The sequence below is a fragment of the Polypterus senegalus genome, chromosome 7 (assembly GCF_016835505.1).
Source record: "Polypterus senegalus isolate Bchr_013 chromosome 7, ASM1683550v1, whole genome shotgun sequence".
In the NCBI taxonomy this organism is placed as follows: Eukaryota; Metazoa; Chordata; class Cladistia; order Polypteriformes; family Polypteridae; genus Polypterus; species Polypterus senegalus.
Window position 1 is genome coordinate 44,462,986 of NC_053160.1, and position 27,682 is coordinate 44,490,667.

The window sequence follows — 27,682 nt, forward strand, 5'->3', positions numbered from 1 at the left end:
TTTTAACATTTATTCAAGACAGTGACAAGGTCGCACTGCTGGCATTTCATGTTGATATTATGGGACATATAAATACACTGAATTTGTCACTTCAGGGTGCAGACAAAACCGTTGTAGAATTGCAAGAAAAATGTTCTGTCTTTGAAACAAAACTGAGCATTTTCATTAATGACTTGGAAGGTGGCAAGATGCTGCATTTCCCAAACCTGAACAGCTGGATGACAGCTGATCAACAGGCATGTTTTTAGTTGATTTCCACATTTCTACATCATTTGAAGGTTGAGTTTGATAAAAGTTTTAAGGATTTCAGAAAACTGAAGCCTATGTTTTTGTTTGTTGCTGATCCTTTCATTGTCCAGCCTGACGGTGAATGGACATCTGTGGCTGCCTCAATTTTTCCAAACTTAAACCCGTCACTGTTGCAAATGGAAGCAGCTGATTTGCAAGCTTCTCACGTTTTGAAAGCAAAATTGAACGAAGTCAGCATAACAATTTTTTGGTCAAAGTTTGTTCCAGATTCTCAGTATCCTGCTGCAAAGGAACTGGCGATTTCCGTGCTCACTATGTTTGGTTCAACATATTCTTGTGAGTGTGCGTTCTTCACTATGAACACTATCAAGACGAAACATCGAAGTGTAATTACCGACCAGAACCTCAGGAATGCAATGAGAATTGCACTGACTGGTTACTCACCGAACTATGCTGCCATTATGAAATCGAAACAACAGTTTCACACTTCACACTGAGTGACAATCATTTACGTACCAACTGTTGTAATTGGTGTGTTAATTGCAAGTAGTCATGTGACTTTTTTGAATTGTTTTCCATTTTTTGTGCATATCTTGGTCTTCTGTAAAAATGTTATTATTTGCGTTGAATCTATTACTAGCCTCCTACAGACCTACACCTACAGTCCTACACGGTAAACCTGTCTATAGCGGACCCCGATGATTGGTGGCGAACTGAATGTGGACCGGCATTCAAAAACTTTGAGTACCCCTGTGATAGAGTGTAGCACTTAACAGCTACTCGTCATTTCATGGAATGAACTGGCACAGGAATGTGACCAGCAAGTAAGGGTGACATTCATGAGATTTACTATGACAAGAAACAAAACACTGGATGAAGTCAAATTTTGAAACATTGGCCTCACCTAGGAATTCTCACTATGTGGCTGAGGAAGAAGATACCAGATGTGCTCTCCTCAAAATATTAGTGTTAAACCTTTGCAAAAGAATGGATGATCTGCTCAGTTTTGAAATTGAGTTTATTGGCTTAATGCAGTATATGTGACCACAGTTTAAAAGAAATGTCAAGAGTTAAAGGGTTATGTGACAATCTATGTGGCACCCACTTCACCATAAATACATGGAAATGGTAATAAAAATGCTTGTGCTCTGAAAAATATTTAAGCATGGGATGCTATACTTAAAGGTCTTATCTAGATGGGCTTATCTTTCTTGTGTAAATTACCAAAGTGTTTATCAGGACTACAGATTGGTTAAGAGCTTCTTTAAGAGCTTCTAGCATAGGTTAGTAACTTTATATTTTCTTTGATGTTACAACTGTCATCTCACGGTTCATTAGTAAACTGCTGATAGTGTGCATTATTTTTTTCACTATATGAATCATGTAAGGTTAATAATCCTGTTACACCTGATCTAAGGAATCATCGAAGTAATAGGATTAATCAACCCCATACAACTCGTTATACAGAGAACGTGCTTTGAACACTAACTCCAAGTGCTGTTCCACAGAAAATATTAGCTACTGTAATCTTCTAACGTCAGATAAAACAGCTTCTCACCAGAGATGCCTTGGAGGTCCTTCAGAGTAACTAGATTGGAGCAGATATGCTGATGCCTATAAATGGACTCTGACAGCAGGAAGTGTAGATTATGAAGTGGCATAGTAGAAATGAGTGGAAGCATGCCATCTTGGTGTGGGATTTGCACTGAAATATGTATCCTGTAATGAAAAAACATACATATATATAGTAAATAACTTTATTACTTTACATTTTAAAATCATATTTTATTATTATTAACATCTTTTTTAAAGTCTTTCTTGCTGTTTAGACTAATTTATAAAATATGACTAGCAATGTTTAATTTTTTTCATTTTTTAGCACTAAGGACATGTATTTTCCTGAGGGCTAGAGAGCTGTGGTGCTTGTTCCCATTTATTCCATGAAGCAAACTATGAGAACTCTTATTACCTACTCAATTTCTGTCCTAGATGCACTGTATCACAACCTAATAATAGCATTTTGTTGCATCTCTAAATCAACATTAATTTTAAAATGCTTTTAAAAACTTGCCTGGAAATTAATATATCAATGGGTAAACTACAGATGTACAGTACTGAGAAAATGAAAAACTTTCAGATGACATAAAAAATGTCTGGGTTCTAGAGCACTTACGAAAATCCATACAACAGAATCATTTGTGCTTTAATTTATTTTGTGAGGAAGACTACTACAACAACTGGCTTGAATGAGTACCTGTTTGGATGTTCTTTGTGCTTTACATCTAGATACTTAAGTGATGCTATGAAGGACTGTGCTTGGAAACCCCGTCCTGTGCCAGATACCACTGGAGTGTGGCAAATTGAGCCTTCTGTTCCAATAGTCACAATGTTGCTTCTCAGCGGTGTTCCCAAGTGTCCTGCCTTGTCAATGGCTTTGGCCACACATCGTACATGGAACCGCCGACTAAAGTAAATACTTTCCAGAACCTGCAGGTGTGATTCATTAGGCATAAGTCATTTTAATGCAGTTACCAGTATGGTTCGATTTTCCTCCTGACATATAGAAGTTTAATGTAACAAAAACCTCTCTACAATATTACTGTGTACCATAAAAACACTAGCATATTCACCAGTACCTACAGTATAATCAACATCTCTGAGCTGAGAAAAGAGGCTGACTTCGTGGTTTCTGACAGATGTAAACAAATTAAAGCAGTATAGATCAACCAAGTTAAAATGAATGTTTATTTAAAACTTTATTGCCTGCTGTTAGTAATGCCAGCTTGACTATATAGTTTTATGGTACTTACTGTATGACTGACTTAGCTTGATGTGTTTAACAGTATAAGAATGCCTCCTTACACAGACCAAGGTTAAGTTTCTATGCCCACTATTGCCATGCCCTCAAATAATCTGGTTTACTGTCATACTGATTACAAGTCAAGCAAAATAAAATTACCATCTTCAACTTTTTATTAGTATGATGAAGATCTGACTGATGCATGCAAACTGATTGATGCAACATCTTTAGGGAATATTTATTCTATAAAGTAAATCTAGGTGTGAATTAAGTAATAGTGAGGTTTGGTAAATCATTCTAAAAGCTATTATGTACATACTTTAAATTAAAAGGGGTTGAAACTTACCATATGGTTAACACTGGTGTAGGGTGTGTTGTCAGTGATTGTCTCAAAAGGTGATCTTGCTCCACTTGTATCTGTTGGTGCTGCCACTTCCCAGCTGAAATGGATGGATGACTGGTTAATCCCAGCTTCCTCACAGCGTTCTTTCATAATGGAGTACTTGGGGTAATGTGGGTCACATGGTGTAACACACACCAGGGGGTATCCAGGGGATGGTGTCTTTTTGCTGTTCTCTTTGGTAACCTCTTGGACAAAGTCATAATCTGTCAAAGAAACCACCTGCACAAAAGGAAAACTGTATTAAAGAACTGCACCAAGACATATTTCAAAGTCTTTATAGACAGGCAAGATGGACAGTTTCCAGGTTGGTTTTTTTTTTTTTTTTTAGCTTTTAACATTTTGTGATCACACAATATGGCAGTTTTAATTTAACACATCACTGGAAGGCTAGTTGGTGATGGTCAGTGATTTAAATAAATATACAATTTTTCAAGCAGAATTAAGGTTGTACCAAACATTTTTTATCAAGTTCGATAAATTGTTAGAAATGACAAAAATTTCAACTCCTCTCCACATGCTACCCTCCCTGAAAGTGGAAAGCAAACAAAAAGAGATGTTCAGTAATAAGAAGCAATTCTCTACAGCATCTTACTGCCAACCAGTAACCCACATTATATATAAAACAGCCACTTAAGTGGTATGCAATGCTTGAATATCAAACGTTAAAAGTTAAAGATACAATATCAAAAAACTTTTCTGCCTGTGTCTTATGAGCATTGGGCACAATTGTGGTAAAATTCCCCATATAACCCAATGTCAACTTTACTCTGAAATAACAAAGGCAATTGGATGAAAGTTAATTTAAAGAGACACCTACAATAGGAGGAGCTGGAAGGATGAGACTTCCTGCAGCTTCTTGGTCTAAAATAGTGACAGTTGCTGTAATGACTTCTCCAAGCACAGCTTCCACTGGATCATCAGGTCCCAGTACCAAAGAAAAAGACTCATGCCATTCCCTGTCTTCATTAGACAAAATTTCCACTTTAAAGAGAATGTGATCAATGCCTGAATCAAACACAATAAAGAGAAAAATACAGAAATTAGCTTAAATACTATTGGTGGAGAAAGTTGTTGTTTTTTAATTTTAATATGCTTTGATTTGTCATCAGATTTCCTTTGTTATACTGCTTTAATGATTATTAATTTGCAATATTCAATTTACTTTCTACCATGACCTATTAAGAGCTACTATAAATTTGACTGTTGTTTGAACAATTATATACTCAAAAATGTATGTACTTTTCATTGTAGTTTATAATACTAAGTTAGACATTTTGTGTGGCTGATGTTCAATTTGAAGTGCACTATTTAAAAAATAGATCATTACTGATGTAAACTGACTAGAACTCTAGAAAAAGCCTGCTTGGGCTATAACAGTTAAAGAACTGGAACAACTGACCTGGACTGAACTTGAGAACTCTACTTTTGGGATTGTAGTCTACACCAGACTGGGCTGACCCATCTCTTGTGCTGCATCGTACTTTTGAAGTCCTGTTCTGGTCTCCTTTTCTGATTACTTTGATGTTCAGTACAGCAGTGCCATCTGGACCTGGAGGTTCACGCACTTGATACACTGACTCCTCAAATTCAATTGTTGGCGCTAATGCAGAGAATTAAAAATAAACAACTACAGTCAAATATTACTTTATCTGAAGTGAAAGTTCCCACAAGAATAAAAAGAGAATTTTATGATCAAAAAATATAGGTAAAACAAACATTTTCAAAAATATAATAATTCATGACAATAAAAGTTACAGTGAAGAAATAACTTTCAGTTTCCCTTAAATTTTTTATTGGGCTTTTCTTTCAAGGTTTCATTTCTTACCATCCTCATCATTTGTGATTGTTATGGTAGCCGCTTCATTTTTGCCAACAGTAGCTCCACTCCAATGGTTACCAAGAGGATTGCTTAGGTAAACCTGGAACTGCTCTTCTGGCTCAAATACAGAGTCATCATTGATCTGAACTGTGCAATTCTTTATCTAAATTGAACAAAAAATATGCAAGCAAAACAAAATTATGCTTTGATTAAGTCACAAACAGCTCAACAATGTCTTGTAGTCCCTACATTACAAGAGCAGAGGTGCTGCTTTATACTACACTTTTTGGCTTTCTTGGCATTTTAGTATCTGTGCTTGCCCTTATTATGGTCACCAATTAGCCCCCTGAGAGTCTCTGGAATATGGCTACTGGCGTTTATAATCAGAGACAAACACAGAGATCTGATCCGTCTATACTGATCTACTTCAAATAATGCATATATAAGTGAATATTCATGGATTAAAAAAAACTAGACACCTAGTTTCCTGATGGTAGGAGAGTTCTTATTTTTGTGCACAGAAACATTTTAAATGAAACAGTATATCAGAGTAAATTAGCAGTAAAATAAGATAACAAATATTGCTTAAAATTACAAAAACAATAGCCTTTTTTGTCTCCAATTCTACAGCTCTCTTTGAAGATAATGGAAAAAAAGTCTGAGTATGAAATAAAGCAAATAACAAATGCCATCCTGAAAGTTACAAGTAGCCACAGACCTCAAATGCTTTGACCAAACCCTACCACAGATTTCTAACCTTAAATTAAGGAAAATACCTTCAAGTTGTTCCATATTTATGTTCTTATTTTTTTACCTTTCTGGGGGCATCTATTTTCTAATCTTTGCCATTTAATGGAACATTATGATAATAAAATTTTAATGTCCTTTTTAAAAATGTGACAAAAGAAAAGTTTTCTTACTTTTAGGCATCACTACCATTGAAACCCTACAGAGTTTAAAGTAGAAGGGGAGACACACATAATCATAATGCATCTGTTGGGCGTAACAATCTTTAGTTTCTGATATAAGATTTACATCTGGGAAAGGTTTACTGAGAAGACATTGTTGATGCAGTTGTACTTTTAGAAAAGTACTTAAAACAAGACATATGAATCTGGAATTCTGCACTAATTGTCAAGTATTTAGTTAAGCTAGGGTCTTTATATTGGAATCTTGGCTTTATATTTTGGGTCTGTTTGGGAATTTTACTCAAGTGATGACAGTGTCACTCCTAGTTTGTTAATACTGATGGTTCCATCCATCTTTCTTCTAACCTGCTTAGCTGGTGTCAACCCCAGGCAGCAACAATCCCTGGAGAGTCCATTGCAGGGTGAACACACACCAATTTAGCATTAATTGTGGGTGGAAACCCGAACACCTGGGAAAATCCTTCATGGACAAAGGAAGTAGATGCAAACTCCACACAAAGAGCTTCCAGTATGTGAACCCCAGTCTCTCTGTTATCAGGCAGCAGTACTACCACTGTGCCACCATTGAATACTGATGCTTATGAAATTAAATTACACTAGAAACTGTTAATAATATGCCATATAAACAACAGGCTGTAATAAACTAAGGCCCTGTAGGGCTGGTACCTGCCTTGCATCCAATGTCTCGTTATTTTATAAACAACAGACCGGTATAAAAATCAGTATTAACAGAAATAACACTGGAGTTTATAAGAATGATGGTCACAAAACTTCTTTGTAAGCAGAACTGTTTCAAACCTTCCAACTTGCTGTACACAGTAATTAGGGAAGAAGCACTAGGATGGCAGATATGTGATCATATGAGTAACCATACTGTATGCTTGACTCCTGAAGGAGGGAAAGGGTAAACTGTAAAATTACCACATCATTGTGAGAAAATATGATGTAAATTATAACCTTTATTTATTCTAAGAACTGAAAAGCCTATACATGTATTATTGATGAAGCATGTGGATCTCTTAATTACCTCAGTTTAATTGCTGCATCATAGCAGGCATGGTCCAGAAAAGTGTTTTTTTCAGGTTATGCTATGTAGTATGCATGAACATGCATCAAAAGATTGAATATAAATCACCTTTTCTCCTTTTTGGAATATAATTCGAGAGTTATCAGAGTTGCTTCTTTCTTCAAAGTCATCCATTACTTTAGCAGACTGCATTCTAGTGTAACATCTCACCGAAGACTCATAGGTTAGGTCTCCAGTACGAATTACAGGAATGTTTAAGACCCCCGTCTTCTCTTGTACTGCATAACTGTCTTTAATAAACTGCATGCTAGGCACTACAGAGCCAGGAAACAAGGAAAATATGAATAAGCAAAATCACATTGAAAACTACAATCACACAGTATGGTTTTATATTAGGACTGCACTATACAGTCTTATATTAAACATTGTACATTTTAAATGAGGTTAAAACAGTAAAATATTGAACAAATGTATTCCATGAAATGTAGACTGAAGACAGAATGTTTCATATGTAGTTTGTAAAAAAAATGCTAGGTTTGAAATACAAATTACACACACATACACAAGTGTATTACTTATCCTGTGGATATAGTATATTTTGGAAATGAACATATCTTTTCCAGCATATTTCTTAACCTTTATTTACTTTTTCTTGTAAAAACAACTGCACTAATTTTATGCCAAATAACTACACATTAAATTATCTAGTGTTTTAAGCAGAATTCTTGGGTAATATAAGCAAAATGTGTCTTTAATGAATCAGCAGCACCACAATGGATCCAATAATCTGTGTATCTAACAAAACAAAGTTTTCCAGACACAGGTTTGTTAGGAAAATTACAATTACGCATTAAAATAAACCTTAATGTATCTACTGATTATATAACACTACCATAAATTTTGCATCAAGACTGTGAATACTTTCAGATACAAAATGCAGTGAAAGCTGATTTTGCTTATTACTATAATGAAAAGTAATTGTGCAGAGTATCAAACTATATTAAGAAGAATTTTAACATACCGTCCTGGAACGTGTCTGTAATGGTGACAGTAGCCTGGTTTGGTTTAGCTAATTCAGCTCCGTGTGCCGAGCTAAGGAATACTATAAAAGTCTCATTCCCTTCAATAGCTGGATTCTGAGTGTCATCCATGATTGTCAAACTACAGACCTGATAGTTTAAAAAAATAAAGCTTTTTTAATTATTACTTTCCAGAGAAAACCTCCCTGAAACATTTTCTTTCGTTATGTTCTTTGTTAACAAATAAACTCTACATTTTATTATATACTTTTACATTCTTCTATTCCAATTTAATCATCACTTGTATTCATGAGAAATTAATTTATTGGTTTGCATCATTAAAGTTCTAGGTCCTGAGTATTTATAGACAATTTTCCTACAAGTATAGTGTAAGCAGTGCACACAAACATTCAAGGGCCTAACTGTTTCCATCTCTTACCTCCTCTGTTTTTCCAGGCCTGAATTCCACCTTCTTGGAGCTTGGAATATAATCTACTCCAGGGCTCGCAGATGGAGGGTCTGAAGGACGTGTAGCACACCAGACAGAAGTAGCAGCAGACAGATCAGTGCCTTGTCTAATGACACGGATTTCAACAACACCTAAAACACACAAATTCCAGTATCAGCCTGTCTGTTATTTTATAAAGTGCTACAAAAGTGTACCATAAAATGAATATTTAAATTAGCCCACATTTGGAGGGGAGTGATGTGTCAACAAACAAAAATATTAGTAGATCTGAAACAAAACAGTGAAATAAAGAAAAACACAAATATGACACAATTATATACCTGCATCTTCACTAAATGCAAAATGGGCGTTTTCAAGGAAGACTGTAGAAGCATCATTAGGCCCATCGATCATTACCCTTGCAGTTGCAATATTTCCTATTCGTGCATTCTCAGAAACTTCGGTCAGGACAATTTCAAACTCCTCTTCCTCTTCAAATTCACTGTCATCAATAAGCTTTACATCACAGGTACTCATACTGACTCCGGGACCGAACACGACTCGGTTCTCGTTGGTCATGCCTCTTGATTTGAAATCAGACCCTGATTCCAGAGCATGAAGGCTGCTGCCCTGGGCTGATTTGGCAACTGTATAGCACAATGCCGAGACTGTGCTGCTGGAATCACCTGAGTCATCAGAAGAATTTTACAAAGTTAAGATTTATTCTAATACACATGACAAAGACCTGCATTAAAAATAAACTGAAATCACCAGGCATGCTGCTGTTAAAGTCACATCTTTTGTAACAAGCATTATGTATGCTCTTATATCAGCAACATTCTCTGTAATAGGTGTACAATGGTTTACATTAATGCCCTTCTAAAAGTTTTTGACATTGGCACTGTGCTTCATTTACTGTATATTGCAATAATACATATTCAACAAGATGTTTAATGATAAAGTAAGCTATCAGCAGATATTTTAAAAGATAGAGAAAAAACTTAAATAAGCTGCATGCACACATATTCAAAAATGATATATTAAAATTTGTTTGTGTAACCTTTTGCCACAATGATAGTTTCAGATGTTTTGAGAATGGAATATTCAAGGTTATTCCGCCCAATTCTCTTGGCAGCTTTGCTCCAGTCAATTCAAGTTTATGGACAATTCTTGTTGACTTCCATTTTTAAAGTATGGTTCAGATTCTCAATAGCGCAACACAGTGAATTCACATTTTCATTCCTGAGCTATTTGAGTATTGCTTTGGTTGTATCTTGGATCGGTTTCCTGCTAATAAGGTAAATCTTCTCCAAAGATTCAATGATAAAAAAAGGTTTCCTATCACTTTATAACAGATTTTCTTTCAGTGTTATTTAAGATATGTTTTAATAGCTTTAAGAAAATTTCTTCTACATGTGGGAACTTTAAGGGTTTTGAATACTTACGCAAGCAGTATATTTTTAAGTCTTTTGTTTCAGATATGATTTACATTTTATATTTATGCTTGAAAGACAAGATATCAGTATTAAAACATATTGACACATTCAACCTGTTTGGCACTTTTAAAGTCTTGCAGGGCTTAACAGCTGGACTCAAAGCAAATCTGGACACACCTAAGTACCTGCTTTTATGATAACTATGGGGCTAGTTCACTTATTTTGTTTTTGTTCCTTATCTTTATTAGACTTTTTCTGTTTTGTTGACTTGACTTTTTTCTGGTATATACAGTAGACTCTATGCATGTCTTTGAATGGTCAGAATAGTTGCTAGTAAATTATTTATTGATCTTTGTTTTCCTATACATTTGTGTGATCTGCACTTGGAAACATTTGTGTCTTTTTGATAGACAAAACCAGCAGACCACCGTGACCCTATAGTTTGGATATAGCGGGTTGGATAATGGATGGATGAATGATAGACAAATGATTTTAGCTGTAAACACCTGACAGAAAGCAGATACTATAAGACAAAAATACTAACCTCTTTACTATTCATTTGAGCATGGCATTGACACCTATTCAAATAGGTGGTCAATATTATTACATCTTCAATTAAAAAGTGCATGGTTGCAACATCACAAATATACTTTGTTGAGAGCATTAATGTTTCATTCTTTGTAATAGTGAAGACAATGTCATTATGTTAATACTGCATAAGGCTAAAATTGTCTTGCATTTTCAGCAGTACATTTCTGTAAGAGTACCCTTATGATTTGTATAAAAAGGCAAACAAACTTTAAAACAGTAAAACAAGAAGTAATAGTTATTATATTAACATTTGTGTCTATAAAGTGCCCTGATTGTAGTCAAAACCCCACCTTTTCGTTCCACTGGTGCAAACAGAAAGCCATCACTCTCATTCACGTGATACATTTTCTTGTCAAACTGTAGAGTGGGCTCATCCTCTGTATCATTGATATTTACTTTGGCTATAATGGTTTTCCCAAGCAAGGCGTATGCTGGCATACTTAGCTCCACATTAAAACTTTCCATGTTTTCAAAAATGTGGTCATCATTAATCACAATTACACAAGCTTTTGTATCTTCTCTCTCGTCAAACTGCACCTGTATCAAAATAAGAATCGATTTAAAGAATAAACATTTCTATGTTTTACTTATGCTGTATCTATACCAATACCCATAATTCGAAGTATAATAATTTTCACGAAGTGGGGCAAAGTGGTAGCATTGCTGGAATGGAATGGAGTGGAGTTTTCTTGTTTGAGATATCTGAGGTATTGCTGCCTTTGATCATTATTTTGTGTTTTATATTACTAATTAATTTAGACCACATTCAGAGATCTGTTTTCACTTTAATCTTTAACAGTCTTTTTCTTTTGATCAAAGTCAAAGTCAAATGAAATGACTGTAATTCAATGTGAAAACATCCAAGGTAATGAATGCTTTTTATAGGCACGGTCTTTAAAAACCCTTTTTTTTTCAATCTTGCAACCATCTTTAGGTGTGCTACTTTTTGTGTAATACTGGTTTATAAGAATCAGTAATGAAACAGACAATAGACAGAGTGGTAATACTGCAACATTAAATGTTTACTACAACAAAACAGACTGTGGCTACAGTAAAGTGTAAAAAACTGGGAAACATAGGAAGTGACTGTGAAAATCCTGTCTTCTATACTAATAAAAGGCAAAGCCATCTCTGACTCACTCACTCATCACTAATTCTCCAACTTCCCGTGTAGGTAGAAGGCTGAAATTTGGCAGGCTCATTTCTTACACCTTACTTACAAAATTCTACGCGTAATGGTCACAACTGGAACCTATTTTTCTCCATATACTGTAATGGACTTCAGCTCAATGGCCGTGGGGGGCGGAGTTGCGTGTCACATCATCACGCCTCCCACGTAATCACGTAAACTGACTGTGAACGCAGTATGTAGAAAAGAAGGAAGAGCTCCCAAAGAGCGCTGAAGAAAAACGCATACAAGCTTATTCATAAGTGCAGCTACTGCGGAAACAAAGCACGGTGAAAACCGTAAGTTTAAATTAAGTTTATGGACACGTTCCCGCTGCCGTTTGTCATGCCTTCGTCGAATACTTTATTCGCGAGATACAAGTTTAATGAGAAGACACAAGGTATAAACGAGACTTTGGATCACTTTGTAACGAGTTAAAATTGCTGTAGCAAGAAACTTTTAAGTGCCGGGTCTTAGCCAACATTAAATAAAGCCATGGACATCGCAACATCACACAAGAGAGCAGCTCACGTAAACTGACTGAACTCAGTACGAGTGATCACTTCCATGCATCAAACCTGTTCAAAAAACGCATTACACAATTGACAAGGTAGGAAAAGAATATGCTCCGAACTGAGCTCCACAGCTAACGCAGTCTTGCGGAAGCAACTTCGTCACGCTGCCACCAAATACTCACAGAAAAATACACAAGTTAATACACACGCTGTCTCTAGAGTTTCTCCACACTCAATGTATTCCTCGCATCCCCATTATACCCTTTGATCTCCCATTTCAATTCAGATGCCTCCAATTTCCAGTAAGGCTCTGCTGCACAATGACAAGTAATAAGTCTCAGGGACAGACCCTACAAAAGGTTGCCATTGATTTCAGGCAAGATTTCTTTTCTCATGGACAACTATACGTTGCATTCTCAAGAGTGAGCTCGCGCAGCTTCGTCATATTACAACCAAAGTGTTGAACTGACAACGTGCTATATAAAGAGAACTATAACAATCATAATAAACGAACAATAAAACAGCGGAGAACCCGTGGATTAAATAAAAAGGCAGCTTCCTTGGTAAAGCAAGGAAAAAGGATGACCTTATATGTCGTTCGTTTATAAAACAGCGGAGATGCTGTGTAAAGGCTGCTTCACAAAAAACCAGCGGAGCGCCTTATATGAGCAGGCAGTCAGCTAAAGAAGGGAATCAATGAATATCTATAATCATAATAAACGAACAAAAAATAACGTACAAGCCGCGGATTAAATAAAGGAAATGAGTACCTGAACAGTAAAGTAAGTCTCGAATAGCTACACAATAACTATAACAATCGTAATAAACAAACAATAAAACAGTACAGAACCATGAAGCAAGGAAAAACGACGGCCTTATATGGCATTCGTTTATAAAGCAGCGGAGAAGCTGTGTGAAGGCAGCTACACAAAAAAACAGCAGAGCGCCACACTCTGAATGTATTCCTGGCATCACCATTATACCCTCTGATCTCCCATTTCAATTCAAATGCCTCAAATTTCCAGTAAGGCTCTGCTTCGCGATGACAATTAATAAGTCTCAGGGACAGACCCTACAAAAGGTTGTCATTGATTTGAGGTAACATTGCTTTTCTCCTGGACAACTATACGTTGCATTCTCAAAAGTAATCTCAGTGCACAGCTTGGTCATATTACAACTGGAGTGCTGAACTGACAACGTGGTATACAAAGAGATCCTTAACAGATAGTTATTGGTATATTTTCCCTCAGTTTAAAAAGGTTTTCTTTTCTTCTTAATAAAAATTTAAAAGCAGTTCTTTGTCGCTGCGAAGTGCTGGGATAAGACAAATAAGATTCTCTGGTCTGATGAGACCAAGATAGAACTTTTTGGCCTTAATTCTAAGCGGTATGTGTGGAGACAACCAGGCACTGCTCATCACTTGCCCAATACGGTCCTCACAGTGAAGCATGGTGGTGGCAGCATCATGCTGTGGGGGTGTTTTTCAGCTGCAGGGACAGGACGACTGGTTGCAATCGAGGAAAAGATGAATGCGGCCAAGTACAGGGATATCCTGGACAAAAACCTTCTCCAGAGTGCTAAGGACCTCAGACTGGGCCGAAGGTTTACTTGTTGCATCTTTCCCAAGAAGACTCATGGCTGTATTAGCTCAAAAGGCTGCTTCTACTAAATACTGAGCAAAGGGTCTGAATACTTAGGACCATGTGAGATTTCAGTTTTTCTTTTTTAATAAATCTGCAACAATTTCAAAAATTCTGTTTTTTGTCTGTCAATATGGGGTGCTGTGTGTACATTAATGAGGAAAAAAATTAATTTAAATGATTTTAGCAAATGGCTGCAATATAACAAAGAGTGAAAAATTGAAGGGGGTCTGAATACTTTCCGTACCCACTGTATGTATATGTATATATGTTTATATGTGTGCGTGTCTGTGTGTGTGTTTGTGTGTATATATATATATATATATATATATATATATATATATATATATATATATATATATATATATATGACAGCAACACTCATAACAGTGAGAAAACAATTACATTGACAATCATCTTACGTTATTTTTAAAATGTTTCCTTTTCTTTTTCATAACTTCTTTAACACACTACTTCTCCGCTGCGAAGCGCGGGTATTTTGCTAGTTCACAAAATAAAAGTTTGAGGCCATATCACTTACCTGACCAGCATATTCCACATAATCATGTTGTCCTGGTTTGGAGCCAATGCTGGAGGTAGAGGTGGCTGTTCCCTGCTCTGTACGACACAAGACAATTGCGTACTGGTTCAGATTGCCGGTTCTCTTCACCATCACACTGACAGTGCTAGCCTTCTCACTAACATTGTAACTATATTCACAAAAAAAAACAAAAAAATATTTAATTATCTTTTAAAATTAAAAAAAAACTGCAAAAGGTATTTGGAGATTAATAATGTAAATTAAGACTTGTTAAAAAGTTTGCAGAAGATGAAAACAATGACAAACTTAATGAAACTCAATGTAATATATTAATAAGCATAGAGCCTCAAGTTGAGTACGGACTCATTTGTGATGGCCAAACACTATTATCAAACCAGAGTATACCAAGGACCCAGAAAGCAGCATTTCCTTATATTTTGTCCTTAACAAAACCACACACACACACACACACAGAGGAAAATGTAAATGTGAGGTAAATAACTGAGGCTGCAAACATCCTGTATGCCATCATAAATAATGAAATTAAATTGGTAATACAAAATAAAAAGTCACAGTTCTGACCAATCAAAAGATTTCAAGTTTTACAAGAGAAGACACTAAATTTGTTGGTCAATTCCAAATAAATAAAATCCTAATTCTAAAATTCTAAAATCTTAAATCTAAAATCTTACTGCTTTCAAGTGTTAAAGGAGAGCACAAAGTAAATTCTTTATATACTGTATACGTATACATAAATTCTTTATATATATTGTGACAGATAGGGGGCTATCGTCCTCTTGAACCTTTGGACCAGATACCAGACACCAGATAAAAGTCCAATAATTAGTTTTATTTGTACAATAATGTGCACAAAGCACCCTCTACTCCACTATACTCATAAACAATACTCAATACTACAATAACAATAATCAATACAATTTTCCACTCCCAGACACGTTGTTCCCTTCCTCCCAGCTCAGCTCGCCCGTCTGGGATCTCCCACAGTATTTTATAGTCCTCGACCTGGAAGTGTTTCTCTCTCTCTGTCCATGTGACTGGGAACACTTCCGGGTCAGATAAAAACTCCTTTTCTTCAACCCGGAAGTACGTCATTTCTTCTGTCCACGTGACTGGGACATACTTCCGGGCTGTGGGGAAAATAATACTTGTTCCTCCCTGCAGCATCCTCTAGTGGCCCCCATGGTATCCAGTAAGTAGGGCTGTGCATAAAGACTCCATTGTCCAGGATTCCCCGCTGGCATTTGGGGCACCTCCATGCTGCCCGGACGGCTCCATCTGGAGGCCTGGGGGTATTGGCCAGGATGAATGGCCGGACATATAACATTATATATATATATATATATATATATATATATATATATATATATATATATATATGCTTGCTATATGCTTCATCGATCCCTCTCCCACCTGGACAGAGGCAGTGGTGCTGTAAGAATTATGTTTTTGGACTTCTCTAGCGCCTTCAACACCATCCAACCTCTGCTCCTTAGGGATAAGCTGACTGAGATGGGAGTAGATTCACACCTTGTGGCATGGACTGTGGACTATCTTACAGACAGACCTCAATATGTGCGTCTTGGGAACTGCAGGTCTGACATTGTGTGCAGCAATACAGGGGCGCCGCAGGGGACTGTACTTTCTCCGGTCCTGTTCAATCTATATACACATCAGACTGCCAATATGACTCGGAGTCCTGCCACGTGCAAAAGTTCACTGATGACACTGCTATTGTGGGCTGCATTAGGAGTGGGCAGGAGGAGGAGTACAGAAAGTTAATCAAAGACTTTGTTAAATGGTGCGACTCAAACCACTTACACCTTAACACCAGCAAGACCAAGGAGCTGGTGGTGGATTTTAGGAGGCCTAGGCCCCTCATGGACCCTGTGATCATCAGAGGTGACTGTGTGCAGAGGGTGCAGACCTTTAAATATCTGGGAGTGCAGCTGGATGACAAATTGGACTGGACTGCCAATACTGATGCTCTATGTAAGAAAGGTCAAAGCAGACTATACTTTCTGAGAAGGTTGGTATCCTTCAACATCTGCAGTAAGATGCTGTAGATGTTCTACCAGACGGTTGTGGCGAGTGCCCTCTTCTACGTGGTGGTGTGCTGGGGTAGCAGCATAAAGATGAAAGACGCCTCACGCCTAGAAAAACTTGTTAAGAAGGCAGGCTCCATTGTAGGATTAAAGTTGGACAGTTTAACATCTGTGGCAGAGCGACGGGCACTAAGCAAACTCCTGTCAATCATGAAGAATCCTCTGCATCCACTTAACAGTGTCATCTCCAGGCAGAGGAGTAGCTTCAGTGACAGACTTTTGTCACTGTCCTGCTCCACTGACAGACTGAGGAGATCGTTCCTCCCCCACACTATGCGACTCTTCAATTCCACCCAGGGGAGTAAATGCGAACATTAATTTTATTTTAATTTTTTTTCATTTTTATTACTATTTAATTTAATATTGTTTCTTTGTATCAGTATACTGCTGCTGGATTATGTGAATTTCCCCTTGGGATTAATAAAGTATCTATCTATCTATCTATCTATATATATATATATATATATATATATATATATATATATATATATATAAATATAAATATATATATACACATATACATATATACTAGCAAAATACCCGTGCTTCAGCAGTGGACAAGTAGTGTGTTAAGGAAGTAATGAAAAAGAAAAGGAAACATTTTAATAATAACGTAACATGATTGACAATGTAATTGTTTTGTCATTGTCATGAGTGTTGCTGGCATATATACTGTATATATATAAGCAAAATACCCGCGCTTCGCAGCGGAGAAGTAGTGTGTTAAAGAAGAAAAGAAAAAGAAAAGGAAACATTTTGAAAATAACGTAACATGATTGTCAAAGTAATTGTTTTGTGTATTTGGGCACAGCGTCACAAAGTTGTTTTCGTCTAGCTGCATCAGAAAATGTACCACAACGTCTGACACGCCTCCTTTTTAGTGTTTTCTCACAGCTTGGATTGCTGCTGTTATAATCAGTTTGGGTCTACATATATATAAATTATATATATATATTATATATATATATATATATATATATATACATACATATCTTCATATATACATATCTAAATATACACACACACATACATATATATATATATATATATATATATATATATATATATATATATATATATATATATATATATATAATTTATATATATACATACACATACATACATACATACACACAGGTATACAGTATATATGTGTATATATACTGCTCAAAAGAATTAAAGGGAACACTTTTTAATCAGAGTATGGCATAAAGTCAATGAAACTTATGGGATATTAATCTGGTCAGTTAAGTAGCAGAGGGGTTGTTAATCAGTTTCAGCTGCTGTGGTGTTAATGAAATTAACAACAGATGCACTAGACGGGCAACAATGAGATGACCCCAAAACAGGAATGGTTTAACAGGTGGAGGCCACTGACATTTTCCCTCCTCATCTTTTCTGACTGTTTCTTCACTAGTTTTGCATTTGGCTACAGTCAGTGTCACTACTGGTAGCATGAGGCGATACCTGGACCCTACAGAGGTTGCACAGGTAGTCCAACTTCTCCAGGATGGCACATCAATACGTGTCATTGCCAGAAGGTTTGCTGAGTCTCCCTGCACAGTCTCAAGGGCATGGAGGAGATTCTAGGAGACAAGCAGTTACTCTAGGAGAGCTGGAGAGGGCCATAGAAGGTCCATAACCCATCAGCAGGACCAGTATCTGCTCCTTTGGGCAAGGAGGAACAGGATGAGCACTGCCAGAGCCCTACAAAATGACCTCCAGCAGGCCACTGGTGTTAATGTCTCTGACCAAACAACCAGAAAGACTTCATGAGGGTGACCCAAGGGCCCCCATGTCCTCTAATGGGCCCTGAGCTCACTGCCCAGCAGCATGCAGCTCGATTGGCATTCACCATAGAATTGGCAGATGCACCACTGGTGCCCTGTGCTTTTTACAGATGAGAGCAGGTTCACCCTGAGCACGTGACAGAAGTGAAAGGGTCTGGAGAAGCCATGGAGAACATTATGCTGCCTGTAACATCATTCAGCATGAGCAGTTTGGTGGTGGGTTAATGATTGTCTGGGGAGGCATATCCATGGAGGGTCACACAGACCGCTACAGGCTTGACAAAGGCATCTTGGCTGCCATTAGGTATCAGGATGAAATCTTTGGACCCATTGTCAGACCCTATGCTGGTACATGCTACCAATAATATGCCAACTATTAAGTCTAAACTTATATGTGTGACTTATACATAGATAGCACCCAACGTCCGTGTCCGTTCCACATTTTTGTGTAATGAACAGCTATTTTAAAATAAACTAATAATTGGTTGTTCTTTTTTATCCATTCTGTGAAAAAGATATGCAAACTGGTACTCACAAATTATTATTTAAATCCCATCGGAAGATCTGTGTTAAATACTGATGAAGCAAAATTGTCACTTCAAAAGGGCAAATGGGCCAAAGAGGGGAAACCTTCAGCCTCCTCCTTGTACAAGATCATGTTAAACAAGCTTATGAACCATACATGACTTTTCTCCTTAATGGAAGCACTTCGTTTCTGCGGGCAGGAGCAGGACAAATGAGGAGGACAAATGAGGCCAAGTGTATGCATGAGAGGGCGGGCACAGGTTTAAAAAAAAAAAATCAGTCCTGGACTGACCTTTACTCCAGGAAAAAAAAAGTTACAAAAGAAATCCCCATTAATGCTGTACAGCTTGGGTCTGGGACTGTAAAGTCTTGCATTGTACATGCTTTAAAGGATGGTATTGTTTCAGAGAAAGATCATTATATTTCCTGTCTTTGTCTTTGTAATGTACACTACTCTGTCTTTCTTGTCAGACTTTAAATTGCCAAAATATCTCCACACTACTTAATTCCCTAACCCTCCTTTTCAATAATGTCATCGTCTTTTATGTTTTGGGCTGTGTCCGTTGGGGCGGCTTCTTCAGCAATGCTAATTTTTTTCATTAACATTTTCTGTCATCATTTTCTCTTTTATCTTGCTTCCACTCCTGATGTACTGGCATGTACTATGGTGTTAGATTACTGCCAGAAGTCTGTGTGCAAAGAAAATACATTTTCCAAGCGCGAGTGACATTTTGAGCCCATAGTGCATGGCTACTGCAGCCCAAACATTAGCACATGTGCTGCTGCCACTTGCTACTACACTCCGTACTGTGTGCATCAACCCTACCTGACGTGGTTGTAACTCTGTTTCAGCCAGATGATTGGTTCAGTGAGGCGCTATTCTCATTATCATTGGCTTTTCGTGTTGCCTGTCAAAACATGGATGGTATGAGTTCTAATGACTTTCTATAGGCCATGTCTTGTATTTGTATTGAGGAAAAGTTATTTCATGATAATTATGTTTATCGTTTTATCACCCAGTCCTACTGTAAAGTTATTTTTATTTTGACTATACCAAAATAATATTATCTAGCTCTGAGAATGTATATTTCAAATTTTACTTACAGAAATATGTATATATTAAAGAATGTCAAAGAGGAAAGAGGCATTATGCATATAATAGAGCCTTCTCTTACTTTGTGGATTTTGGGGTAAATGGAGGAATAGGATAGCATCAGAATTCCAGCTCTTTGAACAAGTATAACTGTATACAGATTTAAACTGTTTAGAAATGGTAGATGAAACACATTAATTAGTTGGATTATTGGTAGTGCCTGGTCTGTTCTTTTTATAACAAATATAAAATAACATCATAGCTTTCTTTTTCTTTTTTTTTAAAACTCATTTATGTCCCATATTTTATCATTATTACATGTGCAAGGCATGCAAAAGCACACAGCTTAGCACAGGTGTCATCAGTCCTCATATTCAAGGGTTCCAGGTCTTACTCCCTCCAAAATAGTTAAAGGCCTCTCTCAGCTCTGTCCTAAATTAATGGCATAGATTTGGAATCTATATAAAATTCAGAAAGATGCTTATTCCAGTCATACATTTTATAATGCTGAACTCAAGCTACAGTAGTCATTAAACATTTTTGTTGTGTCTCCTAAATCTGCTAGCTTCTTAATATTTTGTTTCAAAAGCAGCAGTTTAACAAGATAAGGCAATGAGTAGAAAATTTGATATCATTTAAATGTGCATCTATTTGTCAACAATAACTGTTTAAAAATGAAGATTCAGAAGTGCTAATTTACTTTGACCAGCTAAATATTTTGTTGAATTTGTCAAAATTTAAATATATAAGGTAGGCAATAGTGGCAAGCCAAACAATTACTGTAAATGAAAAATGCGTAACATTTCTTCCTCCTAGTAAAGTGATTTAATGAAAAATGCTAAGTCACTTCAAGTCACAATGGTCTCTCAAAACCAGGATGGTGAACTCAAAGCTTAAATAAAAAGATTCAAATAAAGAAAAAAAACTTAAATAAAATGTTATATACTTTAGCGATGACACAAAGAAAAAAAGCATTAATAGTTAGAAAAGAAATTATAAATATAAACAGAGTTTCTGAATTTACCTGGCATGTTCAAAGCTGATTAATGACCACTGAATGTGGAAAACGTTGTCACTGACCACGTTTGGCTTGCTGTCCTTAACAAGAAACTTGAAATTGTCCATTGTTTCTTGCACATTTTGCTCATTTAGGACAAAGCGGATCATTCCAAGATTAACTTCCTCTGTAAGAAATTAAATGATTTGAAAGTAGTTGATTAAAATTAAATGAACTTACTCTTAATTGATTTTGAACACTTAAAACATCTGTGGGGGGATAGGTGATACTTTATCAATTCAAACTTTATTATTATTTTCCTGAACTGTTACTATTATATCTTTGATTTGAATGTTATAGGTTGCATTGAGTAAATAAAGCTGAATGAAAATATTTTTGTGTGTGTTTTCATTTTAGGCTGTAAAGCAACAAAATGTGAATATTTTCAAAGAGGGTGATTCTTTTCAGTACCCACTGTAATTGTAGTAGACCTGCTCTCTTTTGCTCATTTTTTAACTTGTTCTCTGTTCCTTTTGATGCTTGCAATTTAGAATCATTCTTGTATGTTTAATAAGTTGCTTTGTAAATCACCTTGAGTAAAGTTGTCGGCTAAATAAATAATAAAAAAGCATTCATTCACATTATCGAAAAAACAGGATAATGCAGGAGACACACACTCAAAAACAAAGCCAGTTTTGATGCTAATATTGTACAGACAAAATTTAATGCATTTAATGTGAAGATAAAGAATAAATAGACTATATAGAAGAAACAGAACTGAAGAATTAAACTTATGAGGATTTTACATTACATTTACAATAGACAATCTGACAACCTAAGGCTTATTGGTAAGTTTTTTCACTATAGAAGATGTACTCATGTCTTTACTCTAAAAGTATGAATTTGAAAACCTTCTGTACATCTCTTTCTGTGTAATTTGCCAAATTCCATAGAGTAGAATAATTTGAATTCCTTATTTATTTCAACAGTGGTGCATTCCTTTCTTAGATTACCTTGTGTGAAAGTTGTAATGGGTATTCCAGGTTTCATTTTGGACTCCAAGTACCCATATTTGGGTGGTGTTGTAACTTCATATATTAGCTGTTTGTCCTCTGTGTCTGGGTCCACAGTGAGTAACTCTTTCTTACTGATGAGGTTTGTAGCCTGTGAATGGCAGATTGCAAACAATCTGAATAAACCATTGTAATACCTCACATAGTGTTAGGAATATTACATTTTAAATTCTTTTTTTAATAAATATCAGTCAAGGTGACACTACTAATCTGATTATTATTTATCATAAAAAAGCAAAGACCTTGTAAAAACAAGAAGAAATGGAGAAGTTTCTAGCATGGACACTTTTCGTTTTCTTATTTACAGGTGGCAACTTAAAAACACTTTCCCAATCTAGGCTCCCTTCTATTCTCCTTAAAAACTGTACTGTTATAAATAAGACCTGAATATTTTTTACATATCTGCATAATGAGTTTTATAATATTCAGCTTCCCATTATTTATAGAAGTTTTGAAAACCAGGATAGTTGGGGAATTCAGAAGCAAAGGGTACAAGGCAAAATTTCACAATACAGTGGAACCTCAGTTCACAAACGTCTCGGTACACGTACAACTCGGTTTACGACCAAAACGTTCGCCAAACTTTTGCCTCGGTTCACGACCACACACTCGGTATACGAACAAGCCAGTTTCCCTTTTTGTTTCTGCGCGCCAATGATTTCCGCACGTGTTGCATTCTTCTCGGTCAGATGTGCATGCTTTCGCTGTGAACTCTTTGTGGGTCACAAGGACCTTGTTTTTGGAATGGCTGCACGGGGCTTTCTCTCCCGCCGTAAAGCAATATCTCAAAGAGAATAACCTGCCTAATAAATGCCTTTTTCTAATGGACAATGCACCGGTACACCCTCCAAGTCTGATCCATCAGCTAAACAGCTAAAAAAACCAGAAACCCAAGAAATCACAACAGAGAAAACACCTGAAGGAAAACATCCCTCCATCGCGGAGCCGGACTCTCCCTCAAAACTGTAACCTCCCCTCCACCCAGTTCCTCCTCACTTCATGCCAGAACTCGACTCATGCAAGGTTAGTTTTCCTGGTGGTTTATTGTTAGTTTTTGTATTACGGATTTTTCAAACGTTCATTTTTCGGTTTATAGCATGAATTGTTGCAATGTTACTTTTCTTTTTTTTCAAATGTTCATTTTTTCCCCTGTGCTTAAAACTCATTAAAAAAAGTGTTTACAGCGATAGGGTCGTAAGGCTATTAGCGTGAACTCCTGCAATGTTAATTTCTTGGTTGCTTATGGTTGGTTTTTAAATAAAGTTTGTATTTGTTCAAATGTTCCGTGAACTCCTGTAATGTTAATTTCTTGGTTGCTTATGGTTGGTTTTTAAATAAAGTTCAGATTTGTTCAAATGTTCCTTTTTTTCCCCTGTGCGTAAAACTCATTAAAAAAAAGTGTTTACAGCGATCTGGTCGTAAGGCTATAGCGCAAACTCTTGCAATGTTAGTTTTCTCTGTTGTTCAAGGTTTTATCAGTGTTATTCAATGTTTTTACATTTAGTTTACTATTACGATGTGCATTGGATGGTATTATTAACTATATATTAGTGCTTAAAAATCTTTAAAAAAATATATTTACATACAGTTCATACGGTCTGGAACGGATTAATTGTATTTACATACAATCCTATGGGGGAAATTGCTTCGGTTCATGACCAAATCGGTTTACAACCAGAGTTTTGAAACGAATTATGGTCGTGAACCGAGGTTCCATTGTATACAGAACTGGTAAACCATAAGCAAGGCATGCAAAACCTACTGGCCACTAACACTTCATTGTGACATTGCATCTTTTGACTTTATCAAGAAACCATAACTCCAAGAAAAATTACTCACAGGTCCTACCAAGTCCAGAACATAAGAGATCATGAGCTATAGCATTAAAAAAAAACCATAACTAATGAACGAAAAAACAAAGTGTTGCAATTATTTTGCATGTAGTAAAAAAATTAGTTTGTTTTACTATTCTATTGCTTAATATTTTGTTCATGATCAACTCTCATAACCAGCAAACAGGTAAAGCAGTCACAATATGCTTCACATGAAAAAGCATTGAAAGTTTTCTCAGGTCTTGGTTACCTTATTATCCATATACTCCAGCCATTGTAGTCCTAGATTGGTTACTATTCTAGGAGTCCCATCATCAACTGGAAGAATATCAATTTTAAATCTTTGAGGAGCAACAGTCATTATCTGAAACATAATGCAAAGTACAAAATAATATGCATCGTATGCTTAAAACTGCAGGTTGTTAATTACAAAATACAAATCAAAGCTAGAAATGATTCATGATGGAATGAGAACACAAAGTTGAGCTCACTGCAGGTCAGAACATGGCACAGGATAAATATGTGTCCCCATTTTTTTTAAATGCATTGAAAAAGGTGCTAAAATTAAGATTAACTAATTAATTTTATGCATACTACAACAAAGAAGCACTTAACAATGGAAGACCTAAGGCTTTGAATTCAACCATTTTTTGTTTATTTCCATAATATGAATGTGATCAATGTGCCCTCCTACTTTAATTCTATTAATACAGTGCTTCCCTTCTCTCCTGTATAGAATAATTGTCTGAATTTATCTCTGTTCTCTTACCTTAATTTGAAGTGGCAGGAAGACCCACAATTAAGCATTTTACTGTGAACCATGATAGGTCAAAAGGAGGTGTGTTCTTGTTATTAGTGAGTTGCAGCTAGCTCCCTCTTATCAACCACCAACATCACCACCATTCACCATCCTTGTTTACCATTAAACTTAATAATAATAATAAACTTTGCCATTTGCAATTTCTTGCATTAGAAATGTCATTTTTCACATACTCCAACTTACTCTCCAGATATACAAAGAGGGAGAGAATGTGGTCTCTCCATGATCACTTCCTGTTCCTCTTTTAAACTGTTTGAAATTAAAGTCATGTTCTCTTAATCTAGGTTACATAATTTCATATGTTCTGCAAATTTAGCAAAATTAAACTTATCAGTATACTCAGTTTAGTTTTATGCAGTGTCTATACCTCTACCCGTACCCGTTTATACTATGTAACTGACTATTTTGTCCCTTAAATGCTCTTAAAATATTTTCTTATGTTTTAAAATAAACCCCTGGTTTCTGCATTTTCTAAATTTGTGCCTTCCATTCATTTTATCAATATTTTTTTCTTGCCTGGGTAAAATTGCTACTAAACTAGTACTTTTACAGGAATTTATTTTCTGTAGTTTCTAAAAAGCCTTTTGTTTTAAAATGTAGTTGTGGTCATGTGGTTCTAATACATGGCCAATGGTATGTGTAACAATCTGAATCTTAATTTCTGATGTATCCTTTTTTGCACATTCTTCTTTTCTTTTTGTTCTGCTGGGTCTGCAAAACACCTTTTCTCCCAGGACTGCACAGGCTTCAATGATTACTGATCCTCTGAGGACTCGTGGGTGGGGAGGAATGTTTTACTCTCTTTTTAACCTGCTTTTATTTTTAATAATACTTTTTTTAATAATGCTGAAAACCATCAATGTAATGTAATTATATTTAAATTCACAAACAATAAAAGCCTTTATTAATATTTCATAAATAATTGAAAACACTTTTCACATTAAAAGAGAACAGATACCAACAACAGACAAAATAAGATTATTAAATCATGTTGTCACCCTTGTAAAACTGGAACCTACCTCTTTATCTCCTTCCTCCACCACAAAAAACTGGTTGGTTCCATCAGATACAGTAAATGTAAAGCGGTCTTTGATAGAATTGCTGCCATCATGATTATAGCTTATGCGGTTCTGATAAACATCATCCATAGTAAATGTATTTGTTTGGCGGAAGTGCTGCCCATTATTGGTCCTCTCAATTATTCCATGACGAGGGACTTGAACAATAGTGAAGGTAATAGATTCAGCCTGTTTTTATTTGACAAAAAATGGAGAGGCATACAGTTAACAAACACAGTGCTAAGACTATTATGACTTGTCCTAAAAGCTCCTGCTATAAACCTAAAACATAAATCCTCCATGTACTATTCTTCTTGGGAATTACTGTAAATTTATGACACTGCTGATCACCTAATGAAATACCAAACTAGATGAAATAGGACACTTTCCCAAAATGTTATAAATGATATCTGAAATCTGAAAGACAATGTGAGAGAAATAATTAGCTTTATGTGGGTTAGTGATGTATGGCTTTTTTTTTTTAAAGCATGTACTGAAATTGCTGATTTATGTTTGTTCTAATTGCTGTTTTTATTTTATTCACAGTCGTGCTAGTGATAGTGAGAGGTACATGAAAGAAATTCAAAGAGCTATCTACCATTATGACTTCTAAAGTAGTCTCTCTGGCTGTGAAGGGTAATGTTTTTTAAAAGCTTTGTGAGGAGTAGTAAGATATGTAGGAGTGAGAAATGGCTGATGAAAGTGGAATATGAAGCAAAGCTATAAAGAACAGAAGAAGATGGTCAGACTGATATATGGAACATCATTGTGTGAGAGGAAAACAAATGCTGCATCAAAAGAAACACTTGGTGTGGAGGCATTAGATGTTGTGCTGGGGAGAAACAGACTAAGGTGGTTTGTGCATGTAGAACGAAGGCAGAGGGTGATTGGGGCTTCTGCAAAGTACTGAGTTGAGTGTTGGAATACATATATAAATGACAGATTTCAGCTTTTGATATTTAATACATTTGCAGACCGTTCTGAAAAAATGTTTTTATTTTGTCAATATAGGTTATTAAATGTAGATTCATAGGCAAATGGCAAATTTATCAATTTAAAATTAAATCTAGAATGCAATAAAGTGTGTAAAAAGTGAGAGGGTCTGAATACTTCCTGAATCCAGTGTATTAGCTGATGAACAAAGAAAAGTATAGGAACCAATCAATAATGCTTAAATACATAATTGTAGTTTTGCTTAAGGAGTTTTCTACACCACTTTTATTATACAGGACTATAGAACACCAGTCATTATAGAGAGACAGCACACTGTAAACCACATATCTCTGCATAGTCAGAAATGACACTTGTTTTGATTGTGAGTTAATCATGACAGGTGTTCAACAATGCATTTTTATATAGTGATGTAAACATCATAAAAATATTGTTATTTGGATGGGAGCGTCATTCAAGCCAATTAGTTGAAAGTGTTCTGAAAGTTTTGTTTTATATGAGGATCTTTGAAAAGAATGGGAGACAAGATGATACAGTTGTTTTTCCTATTAATTTAAGAGTAACTGAGTTTATGTAAATGTTCAGTGCTCTAAAATGACTCTAAGTATTTTTATTTTTTGGAAAAGTTCAAAACAGATTCATTATTGAAAACTTACCTCTGTGTCAGCATCAGTGGCTTTTAGTTCAAACTCAGTAATGGTTTTTCTCACTCCCTCTTGAACACGCATTCCCAGATTATGTACCAAAGGCAAAGAATCATCAACTGGTCGAATAGTGATATAAAATGTCTGTACTACCTGGTGTTTAAAGAAGAAAGGATAATGCAAACCAAGAA

General features: G+C 35.9%; 1 protein-coding gene across 2 annotated transcripts in view; it reads right to left on the bottom strand.

Annotated features, from left to right (window-relative positions):
• Positions 1-27,682, bottom strand: part of fras1 (Fraser extracellular matrix complex subunit 1) — a 304,511-nt gene that overhangs the window by 24,553 nt on the left and 252,276 nt on the right. For both annotated transcript variants that reach the window (XM_039758545.1, XM_039758544.1), the window contains 17 exons: positions 27,504-27,644; positions 25,858-26,085; positions 24,269-24,382; positions 22,127-22,277; positions 21,141-21,300; positions 14,586-14,754; positions 11,012-11,258; positions 9,036-9,380; positions 8,686-8,846; positions 8,249-8,396; positions 7,336-7,541; positions 5,278-5,434; positions 4,852-5,052; positions 4,270-4,457; positions 3,396-3,671; positions 2,504-2,736; positions 1,808-1,968 (listed from right to left, as the gene is read on the bottom strand). In XM_039758545.1, the coding sequence (XP_039614479.1) occupies positions 1,808-1,968; positions 2,504-2,736; positions 3,396-3,671; positions 4,270-4,457; positions 4,852-5,052; positions 5,278-5,434; positions 7,336-7,541; positions 8,249-8,396; positions 8,686-8,846; positions 9,036-9,380; positions 11,012-11,258; positions 14,586-14,754; positions 21,141-21,300; positions 22,127-22,277; positions 24,269-24,382; positions 25,858-26,085; positions 27,504-27,644 (3,286 nt within the window). The remainder of the gene's footprint in view (positions 1-1,807; positions 1,969-2,503; positions 2,737-3,395; positions 3,672-4,269; positions 4,458-4,851; positions 5,053-5,277; positions 5,435-7,335; positions 7,542-8,248; positions 8,397-8,685; positions 8,847-9,035; positions 9,381-11,011; positions 11,259-14,585; positions 14,755-21,140; positions 21,301-22,126; positions 22,278-24,268; positions 24,383-25,857; positions 26,086-27,503; positions 27,645-27,682) is intronic.